This window comes from Oncorhynchus kisutch, linkage group LG17, assembly GCF_002021735.2.
Source record: "Oncorhynchus kisutch isolate 150728-3 linkage group LG17, Okis_V2, whole genome shotgun sequence".
NCBI lineage: Eukaryota > Metazoa > Chordata > Actinopteri > Salmoniformes > Salmonidae > Oncorhynchus > Oncorhynchus kisutch.
The window spans coordinates 15559821-15577127 of NC_034190.2; the positions used below are offsets into that span (position 1 = coordinate 15559821).

The 17307-nt window shown below is 42.6% G+C and overlaps 2 protein-coding genes across 5 annotated transcripts in view; one reads left to right on the top strand and one right to left on the bottom strand.

Annotated features, from left to right (window-relative positions):
- The window catches only part of LOC109907225 (nuclear pore complex protein Nup153), a 28438-nt gene extending 24188 nt beyond the window's left edge, over positions 1-4250 (top strand). For all 4 annotated transcript variants that reach the window (XM_020505065.2, XM_020505063.2, XM_020505064.2 and 1 more), the window contains exons 19-21: positions 19-273; positions 2364-2526; positions 2813-4250. In XM_020505065.2, the coding sequence (XP_020360654.1) occupies positions 19-273; positions 2364-2526; positions 2813-2906 (512 nt within the window). In that variant the 3' untranslated portion in view covers positions 2907-4250. The remainder of the gene's footprint in view (positions 1-18; positions 274-2363; positions 2527-2812) is intronic.
- Positions 4251-4553: 303 nt separating this feature from the next.
- On the bottom strand, positions 4554-5332 carry nanos2 (nanos homolog 2). The gene has a single exon (XM_020504894.2). It carries the CDS (start codon positions 5216-5218, stop codon positions 4703-4705), a length of 516 nt encoding a protein of 171 aa, XP_020360483.1. The 5' UTR covers positions 5219-5332; the 3' UTR covers positions 4554-4702.
- Positions 5333-17307: the final 11975 nt, after the last annotated feature.

Genomic DNA, 17307 nt, shown 5'->3' on the forward strand with positions numbered 1-17307 from the left:
CAACTTGTCTCTCTCCAGCTCCATCAGCAGCCCCTGCTCAGTTTGTATTCAGCCCTGCCTCCTCCTCTGGCTTTGGGTCTGGACAAGCTCCTACCTTTGGTCAGGGTACCTCCCAGCCCAATGCCCCTGCGTTTGGTTCTCCCGCCCCGTCCCCCTTCTCTGCCACGGCCTCCCAGCCCCCTGCCTTCGGGGGGAAGGCCAACTCTGTCCCTGTGTTCGACCACCAAGCCAACTCCACGCCCGCTTTTGGCTCATCCACCCCCGCCGCACCAGGTGGGTTGCTACGGTCACTTTCTGGGGTTGTTTAGTGTATGTACAGAGCCTTCAGAAAGCATTCACACCCTTTGACTTTTTCCACATTTTGTTCCAGCCTGAATTTAAAATGGATTAAATTGATTTTGTCACTGGCCTACACACAATACTCCATAATGTCAAAGTGGAATGTTATTCAAAATGTTTACAAATTTATTAAAAATGAAAAGCTGAAATGTCAAGTATTCAAGCACTTTATGGCAAGCATAGAATAAAAATGTGCTTAACATGTCACATAATAAACATGATTTTTGAATCACTACCTCATCTCTACCTCACACATACAAACCCCACACATAATATATGGAAGTTCCCTCAGTCAAGCTGTGAATTTCAAACATATTCAACTACAAAGACCAGGGACGTTTTCCAATGCTTCGCAAAGAAGAACAGTTCCACAGTTGAATGGCTGTGATCGGAGAAAACTGAGGATGGATCATTATTGTAGTTACTCCACAATACTAACCTAAATGACAGAGTGAAAAGAAGGAAGCCTGTACAGAATAAGAAATATTCCAGAACGTGTCCTGTTTGCAATAAGGCAGTAAAGTAAAACTGCTAAAAATGTGGCAAAGAAATAGACTTTGTCCTCTATTATTCGTAGCTGTCTATTTGCCGCCACAAACCGATGCTGGCACTAAGACCGCACTCAACCAGCTATATAAGGCCATAAGCAAACAAGAAAATGGTCATCGAGGCGGCGCTCCTAGTGGCCGGGGACTTTAATGCAGGCAAAACTGAAATCTGTTTTACCTCGTTTCTACCAGCATGTCACGTGAAACCAGAGGGGGAAAAACTCTAGACCACATTTACTCCACACACAGAGACTCATACAAAGCTATCCTTCACCCTCCATTTGGCAAATCTGACCAGAATTCCTTACTCCTGATTCCTGCTTACAAGCAAAAATGAAAGCAGGAAGTGACTTGCTCAGTACAAAAGTGGTCAGATGATGCGGATGCTACTCTACAGGACTGTTTTGATAGCACGGACTGGAATATGTTCCAGGTTTCATCCAATGGCATTGAGGAGTATACCACCTCAGTCAGGCTTCATCAATAAGTGCATCAATGACGTCGTCCCCACAGTGACCATATGCACATATCCCAACCAGAAGCCATGGATTGCAGGCAAAATCTGCATCTAGCTAAAGGCTGGAGCTGCCGCTTTCAAGGAGCGGGACACTAATCCGGACGCTAAGACATCCCTCTACGCCCTCCGACTAACCATCAAACAGGCAACGCGTCAATACAGGATTACGATTGAATCCTGCTATACCGGCTCTGACGCTTGTCGGATGTGGCAGGGCTTGAAAACCTATTACGGACTACAAAGGGAAACCCGGCCTCGAGTTGCCCAGGCGAGCTAAATTCCTTTTTTATGCTCGCTTCGAGGCAAGCAACATTGAAGCATGCATGAGAGCACCAGCTGTTCCAGATGACTGTGATCACGCTCTCGGTAGCCGATGTGCGCAAAACCTTTAAACAGGTCAACATTCACAAGGCTGCAGGGGCAGACGGATTACCAGGACGTGTACTCAAAGCATGCATGGACCAAATGGCAAGTGTCTTCGCTGACATTTTCACCTTTCCCTGACCGAGTCTGTAATACCTACATGTTTCAAGCAGACCACCATAGTCCCTGTGCCCAAGGAAGCAAAGGTAACCTGTGTAAATGATTACTGCCCGTAGCACTCGCGTCGGTAGCCATGAAGTGCTAAACACCTCCCCCTGCTACTGGATCCTGGACTTCCTGATGGGCCGCCCCCAGGTGGTAAGGGTAGGCAACAACTCCTCTGCCTCACTGATCCTCAACACTCTGGCCCCTCAAGGGTGTGTGCTTAGTCCCCGACTGAAATTGAATTCAGGCTATAACACAATGTGGAATAATTCAAGGGGTATGAATATATTCTGAAGGCAATAAAAAAACATATGCCCTTTTTAAGATATGATACATTTAGTCTGAGTAGCGAGATTGCTTTTGAATCATCCTATCACGCAACATTAAAGATTCAACTTCAAAGATTCACCCGATGTCCATGGTTTTACCAGGTGGAGGTTTCCAGTTTGGAGGAGTCGGTGCGTTCGGCACGTCCAGTAACAGCACGGGGGTGTTTGCTTTCGGAGGGGTACCAGGAGGGTCCCCCGCCTCTTCTGCCACGCCCTCCATGGCACCCCAACCCAGTGCACCTGGAGGTGGCTTTAACTTTATTGGGTGAGTCCAACAGCTCCAACTCCTGAAAAAGGATCGGCCCAAATTCACCCGTCCCTATGTAAATACAGTGGTATTTATATGCTCAGAATTTTTGCTTTCCCTGTTTTAGTGGTTCAGGTGTTAGTCTCAAGTCATTGCATTTAACACAAATGTAATGTATAGTTGTGATGGTGTTGATAATAATTAAATAAAAATAGTTGCCTTTTTGTACCGAACATCTGCAAGTTATTTGATGTGCGCACGCTTAGTTTGAATTGTGTTGATGACTTCTTATCCCCTACTACAGGTCAACAAAGAGCACCACCTTCACTGCAGCCCCTGCAGGACAGAACTCAATCGCTAGACGCAAGATCAAAACGGCTGTCCGGCGTAAGAAGTAAAACATCCATCGGACTAGACTTGACCCTTTAAGCATAGACAGGACTACTTCCTCTGGACAAACACTGAACTACTTAGCATGTAAAGGAGCTCTGGTGAAGCCCCCATTTGGAGATGTATGGGTGATACTCTGATGGGGGGTAGACCCCAGAGCAACTAGAGAGCGGGACACTTGTACAGGGCAGGTGTCAGGCTTAAAAAATAAACTGCAAATGAACCTACAGTATGATGGCGACAACAACACAATCAAGCGAGAAATTTCTGCTTAACAACACCTCAAAATGTTGGCTAGAACATTGTCATGACTTTTTGTAATGAATATACAAATGCAAAAACTGAAATTGAAAGTTGACAGTGTAAAAATCGTACTGTTAAGTTGATTAGTATGGGTGATCAGGCTTAACCAGAGATTAAGAGCTGTGGTGCGAATTCCAAATGGCACCCTACTCCCTATGTAGTGAACTTTAGTTTAACCTGTGAATTTGAAGCAGTGCACATCATTGGGTCGGGAATAGGGTACTATTTGAGGTGTAGACGGTGTCAATGGTGTGTAAGCTGTATGTACAGTTATCTGTGTACTGAATGACGCGTGCTTGTTTTCTGTATACAGATTTGAGTTGTGTGTGTAAACTGGACGAAAGTGTTGTGTGGTAGTGGCTGGTTGAGGCTGTCAGACAGTTGTAGGTGAGAAGCTTATGAATGTGTTTAAATGGAGGCAGAGGAGAGTGGGGAAGAGAGGACCGTTACCCCAGCACTGTGGAGATTGGGGCTGATTAGGACTTTGTAAATCTGTAGTTCCACATTCGTTCACTGTTCTTACTACTTTTTTAATCCCTTTGTCTCCTTTATTCTCATGTTTTCTCTTGTGCCCTCTTTCTCTTCCCTTTATTCTTATTCACGTTCTCTCCCTTCACCACCTCCTGCCGCTCTCTTAATTGGCCTTTGAACATTATAACCTGTAAATAGTAACTTGCTTTTTTTTTTTTTATCTGTGAAGTTGAATTTGTGTGTTAAACCAACTCTACATTCAGCATTTTGTCATTAGAATTTATTATGTAAATCCCTATATTCAAAGTTGCCTGAAATCCATTAAAAAATTAAATGCATATTGGGATCCTTTGAAGACTAAAGGTATATTGGCATTTCTGATCCACTTTTGTTTGGACCAAAACCAGTATTGTACAAAGTATTAGTATATATTTTTATATTGCTTGTTTAAATGGACTAGGGTGACTTTGGATAATAAGGTAGTCGATTTAATTTTAAAGCCATGATTGTTACTGGATTGGTAATAAAAATATGATCCATGGGTAATTGCCGTCAATAAAACTATAATATGTAATTAACATGTTGTGATTTCTTTCCCGCAAAATAATAGACTGCAGGTAGCCTAGTTGTTAGATCGTTGGGCCAGTAACCGAAAGTTTGCTAGATCGAATCCCCGAACTGACAAGGTGAAAATCTGTCATTCTGCCTGAACTGAACAAGGCAGTTAACCCACTGTTCCCCTGTAGGCATAATTGTAAATAATAATTTGTTCTTAACTGACTTGCCTATTTAAATAAAGGTTCAGTATGAAATTATTTAGTTGTATAACATGTCATATACCAGAATTGTGGAAGGAGAACGTGAACAAAAAAACATTTAAGTTATGTAAGAAAATAGGTTTATTTTTTTCATAGCAGAACATCAAAGGCGCATTGGCCACTTTGTAAAAAATATATATGTTAACAATAGGTCTATTTAACTGAACAAGAACGTTGGATATATTTTCTCCATAAATATGTACAGATTGATTCTACTCCACAGTCCCCGGGTATTTCGGCACCACGCCGTTGCGCTGTGGGCAGTACCGGCGCGTGTGAGCTTTGTCTCCGGTGCCGCCACACATAGGACAAATGTAGCTCCTCAGAATGGGGCAGATGACTTTGCTGTCTTTGGATTTCAGTTTGTGGCTCCGGTAGATCTCTGCCGTTTCTCCATTTTGCTTGCAGAAGCCGCAGTAATCACCGGAACCCAGGCTGTGGCTCGTGTTGCCTGAAATGCTGCTTGCAGAACTCAGACTCTCAGTCCCGATCGAATTCAGACGAAACCATTGTTGCTCCTGGCGCCCGGTCTGGTGGTCTTCTGCGTCCGGCACGTGCTCCTTTAGCTGGGTACAGGTGGTCGCTGTCCGATCTGCGACGTCACAAAGTTTCTCCAGCATCCTCCCTAGGTTCATATAGTCATGCCACATGTCGAAATAATGCGTTGGGGCAAGGCTGCTCTCAGCCATTAGGTTTCTTTGCATTGTTGAAATCTTTCCGGAAATCATGTATAGGCGTCTGGAACTCGGAAATCATGTACACGCGTCTGGAACTCTGCATCAATAATGTTTGTGGCCTGGACGCATTCCAGCAATTTATAGTGGCCCGGGGCAAACATTTTAGGAATGTAGCTTGTCTGTCTAGTCGGAGGGGCGGTATGCTTGCGAAGCGTGTTGTCTGTCCCAAGGGGCTGGCCCCAGCCAGGTGGTAAACATTGCCACGTGCAGTTATTGTTTTGACAGTAACCTTTTCAAACAACACTTGAGTAGAGGTTGAGCTGTCTGTCAGATAATTAAAGGTAATTATGTTTGTTGCCATACTCTCTCTTTATAGTTCTGCAGTGTTTGAACACAGATTTTTAACACTGTACACCAAACGAGGAAGCTTGTATGCCGATTTTAAATGTATATCTGAAGGACCATTTTATGCCCATATTGTGCAGCTTAATAGGGTTTTGGTAGAACAGGTCAAATCGGATTTCAGTGGTCCCTTTTGTCAATTCGCATTCATATTCTCCTTAATTCAAAGTTGTATGAACAATAACCTATAGTCTTGTGCATTTAAAGCCAATATTGTGTAGAAAATGCTTCAACTGTGCATTGGTGCTGGAATTCCTGATTATTACTGCAAATGTGTTGGTATGTCAGCTATATGAATAGATTGATCAATAAGGCCCTGGGGGTTTAAACTTTAAAGGTCAATGGTTATCTTCTTGATTTGGTTTTGCAGCTGTACATGGAGCCTAATTATGTCTAGACGGAGGATGACTAGACTGAGGTCTGGCCAGAAACATAGTATCACATTTAGTCTCCTTAGCGTTTTGACTGCATGCATGCAAACCCTCCTGTATTCTCCACCAGCTGCATGTGTTCCTTACATTGACACAGTTGACCATGTGCAGTGAGTAAAACATGACAATGTTATATAATCATTTATTAGGTGCCTGTACAAATGCAAACATTGTACTCTGTTGTGACCCTGCACCATTCTGTTTTCAACATACAATGTGTTTACTGGCTTACTTGGGATGTCAGAAATGGTTTTGTCACAGACTGTATAGTTCCAATGGAGGATTCTGAAGAGTTTTGAAGTTGCCACATTTAACTTTTTTCTTTGCTAATAAGCTGCTCCACGTTCAAGCTCTTTACTATATACTTCTGTCATTTTTATAATTTTGAATTCATGTGGTAAGTGATTGATTTTGGAAGTGGTTTGATGCATTCTCCTGTTAGTAAAGGCTTAATATAATTTTAGGCACGGACTGTGAAATCTGATGAAAAATAATGTATTTCAAGTGGACTTAAGAAGTGGACATTAAGAAGCCAGTGTTGGTACAAATTGCATAAAAATTACAACCTTTTAGCTACAAGTCAAAAATTGTCAAGTTGGTAGAATTTGAAAAATGCAAGATATTACTGAACAAAATATAAATGCAACATGTAACGTGTGGATCCCGTGTTTTCATGAGCTGAAATAAAAGATTCCAGAAATGTTCCATATCCACAAAAGCTAATTTCTCTTCCAATTTTGTGCACAAATGTGTTTACATCCCTGTTAGTCTGCATTTCTCTTTTGCCAAGATCGTCCAACCACCTGACAGGTGTGGCATATCAAGAAGCTGTTTAAACAGCATGATCATTACACAGGTGCACCTTGTGCTGGGGACAGGGATACTCTGGAGTGAAGAAACGGCAGGTGTTCAGATATCCTGATCCTAGCCGTGTTGTTCATTCATCTGCCGTACAGTTGGGACCTGCCTTGTGATCACTTGGCATTTCTGTAAATATTGACACTGTTGTGAAACGTGCTGTAAGCCTGGCAGAGACCTAAAGAGTTCTACATAAGAAATCCACATAAGAATTCCACTTAATTCCGTTGTGCAAGGTCTATAAAACAGAATGTTGAAAAGGATAGTCATGTAAAACAATATTTGCTTGTGCTTAGTAGCCTTAGTGATGCTGATGATATAAATTGACTGACCTTTGAACTGTCCCCAGGTGGCGGACACTGGTGGGCCTGGTCAAGGAGATACAGAAGGTGGAGAGACGGGTCATGAACTCTGAGCAACAGCTGACCCACACCCAGCTGGACGTCCTGGCCCAAAGGGCCAACTATGAGCTCTGCATGGATCAGGTCTGTCTGTCTGTCCTGCCTGTCTGTCCCTGTCTAGCCTGCTGGTCAGCCTGCCTGTCTGTCTTGTCTGTATGTCACTTGCCTTCTCTCATCCTATAATTGTTTCATGGTAACAATACAATGTTAATTGTTGTCAGTCTGTATGTGTGGCTGCCCTGACCCAGTGCTTCTACCCCTCCAGCCCCACATTGGTCTTCTGCAGGAGACCAAGAACCCGAGAAGAAACTACTCCTCTTTGTGAGTTATCCCTCGACAGTAGTAAAGAAGACAAATGAGTCTGCTAAAACATACCTCCTCTGGAACTAACAGTGACTGTTCTATGAGAGCAACACCACACACCTCAATATCGCCTCCTTGTGGTTGTGTGTATGAAAGACCATCAAGATTTTATTTTGTCTTGAAAAAAGTTGACTTGACTACATCAACATAACACACTTAAATGCTCAATAGCTATCTGTAACCTGACATACAGGAAAACTCTGGAGGCCATGCATATGAGGCTAAGAGCCAGGCGTTGGACATCAACAGGAGGTTTGTCTGTGTCTCCTGCCCGTGTGGAACCACCATGGTCACTTCCAACACAGGAACGCCTGGCTCTGCTTTCTCCTCCTAGAGCATATATTAAATATTTTTATTTCATAAAATATTTTTTTTCTTGTATGTGTGATTTTAAATTTCATGTTAAGTAATTGGTTGCAGTCAACCTGCTTGCACAGGAGCCCCTACAAGGACTAATAACGACTTGGAAGGGGATTTATATTAAGGACAATAGATTGGCTGTTGTTTTGCAGTGACCCTGACACCTACTGGCCTTAAACCGGGTCAGATGTATTGTAGCAACGTGCCATGGTAACGCACAGAGTCCATGGCGACATGGGTCGCGCTCTCTTGGAAAGTGTGAAGGAACCCGACTGCTTGAGAGGGTCCTTATGTGTCAATATCCCGCGATATTCTCAAACTGTAGAACCTCAGCCGAAAGCCTTATTATTAGAAGTAGATATGGGATGCGGCAGCTCGAGAATCGTGGTAGGCTACCTCCATTGAGTCGCAGGCTATCCTTTCATCCACTGTCACGATTCTTCTCAAATCAACCAAACTATTCGGCTACCATTGAACAATGCAGATTACACGCCTTTTAATGCTTGATCTAATATAGTAATAGGCAACATTTTATACTGAAAAAAATATAAATGCAACATGTAAAGTGTTGGTTTCATGAGCTGAAATAAAAGATCCCAGAAATGTTCCATATGCCAAAAAGCTTATTCCTCTCAAATTTTGTGCACAAATTTGCTTACATCCCCGTTAGTGAGCATTTGTCCTTTGCCAAGATAATCCATCCACCTGACAGGTGTGACAGATCAAGAAGCAGGTGTACCTTGTGCTGGGGACAATAAAAGGCCACTCTAAAATGTGCAGTTTTGTTACACAACACAATGTCACAGATGTCTCCATTTTTGAGGGAGTGTTCAATTGGCATGCTGACTGCAGTAATGTCTACCAAAGCTGTTGCCAGATCATTTAATGTTAATTTCTCTACCATAATCTGCCTCCAACTTTGTTTTAAAGTATTTGGCAGTACTTCCAACCGGCCTCACAACCCGCAGACCACGTGTAACCACGCCAGCCCAGAACCTCCACATTTGGCTTCTTCACCTGCAGGATCGTCTGAGACCAGCCACCCGGACAGCTGATGAAACTGAGGAGTATTTCTGTTTGTACTAAAGCCCTTTTGTGGGGAAAAACTTATTCGGATTGGCTGGGCCTGGCTCCCCAGAGGGTTGGCCTATTCCCTCCCTGGCACACCCATGGCTGCGCCACTGACCAGTCATGTGAAGTCCATAGATTAGGGCCTATTTCAATTGACTGATTTCCTTATATCAACTGTAACTCAGTTAAATCGTTAATTGTTGCATGTTGTGTTACTATTTTTGTTCAGTGTATATTTGTAAGCACATTTAGGACATTGCCACTGTGTATTTAACTTATAAAAGGGACTTTGTAGTTCCTCCCAACAGGATGACACAGGGAGTAGACAAGGTAGTAGGGGTGACTCTGCAGTGTCAAAGTTCACCACAGACAGTGGAGTGGTCCTGTACACTGGAGAGGTCCCCACCTTACCAAAGGTTGTACCTAGGAAACTACCACCACTAGCGTGTGTGTGTGTGTGTGTGTGTGTGTGTGTGTAAAAGAGAGAGAGTGAAAGAGTGTATGCTTGTCAGAGACCTTGTGTGTTTCACACTCCTAGCCCACATCCCTAGCCTGGTTCATGAGAGTGGTGAGAGACCCAGGTCCAGTGAAATTCTGGAGCAGCTACTTAGCCAAGGCATCATACCTGCCCAGCCCAGGGAGTGGGCCAGCGGGGAGGCATACAACATGGTGGGTACCGGCCAGGGCTACTGGCCGGTACCCAAAGTGTAGCCTTTTGTAGCCTCAGACCTTTATAGTGGTGTCAGAATCAAACACACACTCCTGCTAGTGGCGGTAGTTTCCTGGGTACAGCCCCCAGTAAAGTGGGGGCCTTCAGTGAGAGGATGAGTTCCATAATCTCTTGTCATTTTAAGACTGGGGCTTGGTTGGGTAGTGTCTTGATTAGTGTTCTGATTATTTATAAAACTGCTGCCATCTTATGGTAAGTGAGTGCATAGCTGATTGAATATGCCAAGGACAGTAACACTATTGAAGAGATGCAATTTTTTTGTTAATTACACTAACTACAGTATATGAGTGTCTGCCTAATATCTGTTGTTGGAGTGTATTCACTCATGGTTTAATTGCTGTGTGTGTCACCTGGAGTCACCTGTCACCTGGAGTCTGTGAAGGTCAGGAGGGACCAGTCTGTCACCAGCAAAGAGGACATGGAGGAGATGATGAGGCAGGCCAAGGAGAGAATTAACAAGCTGAGGAATAAGATAAAAGTGGCCTATGAAGAGCTACTGATTATGAAGTGAAAAATATCAATGTTAGGTGAGGGAATAGGGGAAAACTGGCTTTAGGGGGTTAAACTGGGACCAACTTGAACTACATTTGCCTTGAATATGACCTGTGCTCATAGCCAGCTTCAGACTACACACATACTCTCTCATCACTCACTGCATTTCTTTGTTTTCTCTCCTCAGGTCAAAGATGGGGAGCTGAAGGTGAGCCCGAGGACTAAGTCAGCTGGTGTCCGTGGCCCAGACACTGCAGGGAAAACCGGAGAGGGGGACGTAGACCCCCCTGTGGAGCTCCTCCATGCCTCTGAGACCACACCCAGCCCAACAGGGATCCAGCAGGACCCCCTGGATACCGACCCAATCAGACCCAGGGAGGAGGGGATGGAGGGAGTGGAGGGGTCAGGGAGAGGAAGTCAGAAGTGGGGTCAGTGGGCAGCTTCTCTTAGCCTCTCTGGAGATGGAGAAATGACTCCATGTTTCAACAGACTGAGCAAACTGTGGAGATGTTCTCGTACCTGCCTGGGAGCATCTTATGTATTAGAGCCTAGTGTATCTGAGAACGAAAGGATGGATAAAATGAGGGAAGTAGAAAATGGCACATAGGGGTGAAGTACTAGGAAGAGGATAGAGAAAATGAGCAAGGGGGAATGAGAGGAAGAGAGGGGGAGGGAGAGGGTCATTATTATAATAAAAATATTGTAAATTAACCAAAAAATAAAGCATGAAATTTATTTTCCATTCATTTATAAAGTTTAAGGGATTCCCCCCCCCCCCCCAACCTCATGTCGCCATGATGAACGTTGAATTGAAAGCTGTTTTGAACACAAGATGGCGTTGTTTCTATGGAATTGAAGTACTCTCCAGCACTGTTCAGTATCTCAAATTGACAGGTTTTTGGTGTCATACACTACCAGTCCAAAGTTTTAGAACACCTACTCATTCAAGGGTTTTTATTTATTTTTTATATTTTCTACATTGTAGAATAATAGTGAAGACATCAAAACTATGAAATAACACATGGATTCATGAAATAACCAAAAAAGTGTTAAACAAATCAATGATGGTTTAGTGTACTTTGAATTCTAAATAAATCACAGACAGTGTCACCAGCAAAGCACCATCACACCACCTCCATGCTTTGTGGTGGGAAATAAACATGCGGAGATCATCCGTTCACCCACACCGCATCTCACAAAGACACGACGGTTGGGACCAAAAATCTCACATTTGGACTCCAGAACGAAGGACACATTTCCACCAGTCTAATGTCTATTGCTCGTGTTTCTTGGCCCAAGCAATTCTCTTCTTCTTATTGGTGTCCTTTAGTAGTGGTTTCTTTGCAGCAATTCCACCATGAAGGCCTGATTCACACAGTCTCCTCTGAACAATTGATGTTGATGTGTCTGTTACTTGAACTTTGTGAAGCAGTTATTTGGGCTGCAATTTCTGAGGCTGGTAACTCTAATGAACTTATCCTCTGTAGCAGAGGTAACTCTGGGTCTTCCATTCCTGTGGCGGTCCTTATGAGAGCCAGTTTCATCATAGTGCTCGATGGTTTTTGCGACTGCACTTGAAGAAATTTCGAAGTTCTTGAAATGTTGTGTATTGACTGACCTTCATGTCTTAAACTTCTTTGGGTTAGGGGGCAGTATTCGGAATTTCGGATGACTGATGTGCCCAAAGTAAACTGCCTGTTACTCAGGCCCAGAAGCTTGGATGTGCATATAATTGGTACCATTGGATAGAAAACACTCTTAGAAACTTCAAACTGTTAAAATAATGTCTGAGTATAACAGAACTGATATGGCAGGTGAAAATCCGAGGAGAATCCATCTGGAATTTTTTTTTTGAGGTCACAGGCCATTTCAAAGGAATTCCTCACAGATTGCAGTTTCTATGGCTTCCACTAGATGTCAACAGTCCTTTGAAAGGGTTTCAGGCTTGTTTTTTTTTTAAATTAGCAAGTAGTTCTAGTTTTTCAAGGTGTCTCTCATTAGGACTGTAGTCTTGTGGTGCCGTGGATGAGGCTGCACACTTCGTTATTTGTCTCTGGTATTGAACATACTACATTCCGTCTTAAATTGTATAGTTTATTTACATATTAGGGTACCTGAGGATTGATTAGAAACGTTTGACTTGTTTGGACGAAGTTTACCATTAACTTTTGGGATTCCTTTGTCTGTATGTGGAACGGTGGATTACTAAATCAAATGCACTGACTAAACAGACTTCTTTGAGATATAAAGGACTTTATCGAACAAAACAACCTTTTGTTGTGTAGCTGGGACCCTTGGGATTGTAAACAGAGGAAGATCTTCAAAGGTAAAGGATTTATTTTATCGCTCTCTCTGATTTTTGTGACTCCTCTGCTGGTTTGGAAGATGTTTTTAATGCTGGTGTATGCGGGGCGCTGTCCTCAGATAATCGCATGGTATGCTTTGCCGTAACGCCTTTTTGAAATCTGATAACGTGGTTGGATTAACAAGAAGTGAAGCTTTTAAACAATACAAGACACTTGTATTTTCTTGAATGTTTAGTATTATGATTTTTGTATTTTGAATTTCGCGCTCTGCAATTTCATTGGATGTTGTCGAGGTGTGATGCTAGCGTTCCACCTAGCCCAAAGAGGTTTTAAAGTGATGATGGACTGTAATTTCTCTTTGCTTATTTGAGCTGTTCTTGCCATAATATGGACTTGGTATTTTTACCAAATTGGGATATCTTGGCTCAAACGCTTAAGAAGGAAAGAAATTCCACAAATTAACTTTTAACAAGGCACACCTGTTAACTGAAATGCATTCCGGGTGACTACCTCATGAAGCGGTTGAGGGAATGCCAAGAGTCAAGGCAAAGGGTGGCTATTTGAAGAATCTCAAATATAAAATTATTTTTTGATTTGTTTAACACTTGGTTACTAAATGATTCCGTATGTGTTATGTAATAGTTTTAATGTTTTCACTGTTCTACAATGTAGAAAATAGTAAAAATAAAGAAAAACCCTTGAATGAGTAGGTGTTCTAAAACTTTTGACCGGCAGTGTATGTAAGAGTGTATTGGTGTTTCCAGTATAGTGTCTAAAAAGTCGGAGTCATTACTTTTAATGCTCATTATGAGACAGTCACTGTAAATTGGCATGTAAGGTGTGGTGGTACGATGCATCAGGCGGTCGTATTCAATGTTTAAATTGTATCTGTTCTTATGTAAATAAAAATGTTGTAATATGTTGTGTGTCAGTTTGAATTTCAAGTCCCCCCTCCTCTTTCTTGCTCTCTCTAAGACTGTATATATGAGAGAGACCGAAAGAGAGAGAGAAATAGGTGTGTTTGATTGAGGACAACCGTGGTTTGACTGTGTGTAGAATTCAGCTATTCTCAAATGACCCATAACCTTTGGGCTTTATATACTTGACAGGTGTGCTGTGTTTTTCAACGGGTGAAAAACAATTTGTGCTAATTAAATTTTTATTTAACCAGGCAAGTCTGTTAAGAACAAATTTACACTGACAGCCTAGGAACAGTGGGTTTAACTGCCTTGTTCGGGGCAGAACAACAGATTTTTACCTTGTCAGCTTGGGGATTTGATCAAGCAACCTTTCGGTTACTGGCCCAACGAGGCTACCTGCCGCGTTAAGATCATCTTAATTCCATTGAAACTAAATTGGCGAAAGATGATCTTAGTGCTACGATGCTTTTGTGAAACCCAGCCTACGGTAATCAGTTACGTTACCAGCAAAAAATATTGTAATCATTACGGATACATTTGATTAAGTAAATTATTACTTCTTGAATTACTTTTCAATTTAGAAAGGATGTTTGCGAAATAATACATTTGGACAACTTTCTGTTTTCTCAATGACATTCAATTCAGCATTGAAAAAAGACTCAAGTTGAAGTTTGTTCGACCTGAGCGAGTTTGACCAGAAGTCAGAGACAACTATGATAACATTAAATTTGTTTGATGGTTCTTTTTTCTCTTCTTCCAATGCCTCTTAAGGGGAAAGTAATCAGATTACTTTAATGAGTTTGGGTAATCCAAAAGTTACATTACTGATTACAATTTTGTACAGGTAACTGTAACAGCTTACATTTAGAAAGTAACCTACCCAACTCTGCACAGCAGGTTAAGTATTTAACAGTTTTCTAATATTACTTTTCAATTTTCCAAACATGACCAATGACCATCCCCATAGCGCTTAATCAAGTGGGTTGCCCATCATGATGCTGCACTTTAAGTAGAATGCTGAATCAAATTTGTAATGGAATTTCCAAATGTTATTTATACTGAAGAAAAATGTAAACACTTCATGTAAAGTGCTGGTCCCATGTTTCATGAGCTGAAATAAAAGATCCCAGAAATGTTCCATATGCAAAGAGCATATTTCTCTCAAATGTGCATAAATGTGTTTACATCCCTGTTAGTGAGCATTTCTCCTTTGCCAAGATAATCCATCCACCTGACAGATGTGGCATATCAAGAAGCTGATTAAACAGCATGATTTTAAAGTCCACTCTTAAATGTGCAGTTTTGTCACACAACACAATACTATAGATGTCTCGAGTTTTGAGGGAGCCACCAGAGCTGTTCCCAGATAATTTAATGTTAATTTCTCTACCATAACTGCTTTCCAATGCCGTTTTAGATCATTTGGCCTCTACTTACAACCAGCCACACAACTGCAGACCACTTGTAACCACGCCAGCCCAGGACCTCCACATCTGGCTTCTTAACCTGCGGGATCGTTTGAGACCAGCCACCCGGGCAGCTAATGAAACTGTGGGTTTGCATAACCAAAGAATTTCTGCGTTAACTGTCACAAATCATCTCAGGGAAGCTCATCTGTGTACTCGTCATCCTCACCAGGTTCTTGGCCTGGCTGCAGTTCGACTTCGTAACCGACTTCAGTGGGCAAATGCTCACCTTCGATGGCCACTAGCACGCTGGAGAAGTGTGCTCTTCACAAATTAATCCGTTCAAACTGTACTGTGTGTGTATGACGTTGTGTGGGCAAGTGCTTTGCTGATGTCAACGTTGTGAAGAGTGCCCCATGGTGGTGGTGGGGTTATGGTATGGGCAGGAGTAAACTACTGACAACGAACACAATGGCAATTTGAATGCACAGAGATACTGTGATGAGATTCTGAGGCCCATTGTCGTGCCATTCATTCGCCGCCATCACCTCATGTTTCATGTCGCACGGATCTGTAAACAATTCCTGGAAGCTGAAAATGTCCCAGTTCTTCCATGGCCTGCATACTCACCAGACAAGTAATCCATTGAGAATATTTGGGATGCTCTGGATCGATGTGTACGATAGCGTGTTCCAGTTCCTGCCAATATCCAGCAATTTTGCACAGCTATTCAAGAGGAGTTGGGCAACATTCCATAGTCAACAGCCTGATCCAACTCTATGCGAAGGAGATGTGTCACACTGCATGAGGAAAATGGTTGTCACACCAGATACTGAATGGTTTTCTCATCCACGCCCCTACCCTTTACCTTTTTGAAGGTATCTGTTATGGTATTTCCAGTCGTGAAATCCATAGATTCGGGCCTAATGAATGTATTTTATTGACGGATTTCCTTATTAACTGTAACTCACAAATCTTTGAAATTGTTGCATGTTGCGTTTTATATATTTTTTTCAGTTTAAACTACATACACTCCTACATCCATCATTCATAATAGGACCTGTATCTACACTGAGTGTACAAATCATTAGAAACACCTACTCTTTCAATGACAGACTGACCAGGTGAATCCAGGTAAACACTATAATCCCTTACTGAAGTCACCTGTTAAATTAGATAAAGGGGAGGACACAGGTTAATGAAGGATTTTTAAGCCTCGAGTCAACTGAGACATAGATTGTGTGTGTGCCATGTGAAGGGTGAATGGGCAAGACAAAATATTGAAGTGCCTTTGAATGGGGTATGGTAGTAGGTGCCAGGCGCACTGGTTTGAGTGTGTCAAGAACTGCAACGCTGCTGAGTTTTTCACACTCAACAGTTTTCCGTGTGTTCAAGAATGGTCCACCACCCAAAGGATATCCAGCCGTGGGAAGCATTGGAGTCAACATGGGCCAAAATTCCTGTCGAACGCTTTCGACACCTTCTAGAGTCCATGCTCCAACGAACTGATGCTCTTCTGAGGACACAATGGGGTGCAACTCAATATTAGGAAGGTGTTTCTAATGTTTTGTACACTCAGTGTATGTAGGCCTATGTATTACATTTTTCTGGGTCTATTTGGCACACTCCCAAACGTATAGCCTAGGTTTATGATATAGGCCTATAAACACAGAGATATGCACATAAGGGATTAAGGACAACCTATTGATGAGGATTTACCAGAGACCCTGTACGTTTTCTTAGTCAACACGTAAGGGGATTCTGATCAGTCAGCATGCTGCACAGAACGGAGACAAAAAGGGGACTCAACCGATAGCGTCTCCATTGTGTGGCCGCTGAAACCCAAAACTGACCCTACGGCGGCTCCGCTCCGGGCTGTAAAGGGCGTGTGGGCATAAATGAATAAAATAGTGAGTGATCCACACAGAGACACCGCAAAGTCGCTCTATCAGGTTGGTGCCCGTAATAGTGACCAAGGAGATGGCTATGGTATTTTTGGGACTGGAGAGTTCATTGGCAATTCACGCTATTACATTCAGGTAGTGGAGGAGGTGACAAGTCCGAGAACAAAATGACAGCTGGCCAGTCACATCACATTTGGCAACTTATCATATTACAGTACAAGCAACCAGACACATACCGGTATTAGGGCCTATGTAGGCCGCGTGTCTCCATGGCTGACTTAGTACATGAAGGTGGAACCATATAAATGATTTAGACAGAATTCCGTATCAGATGTCTCCGTATAAATTACAGGAAAATACAACTATCCGTCTTAGACCAGTTGTTGTGGAAAGCAGGAGAGGCTCATAATTGTATATATTCAGTCATGAAAAACGGATTGAAATACAGAGGTCTGCTCCATGATTTCCGACCGAGATAAAAAATCACCAGTTTACG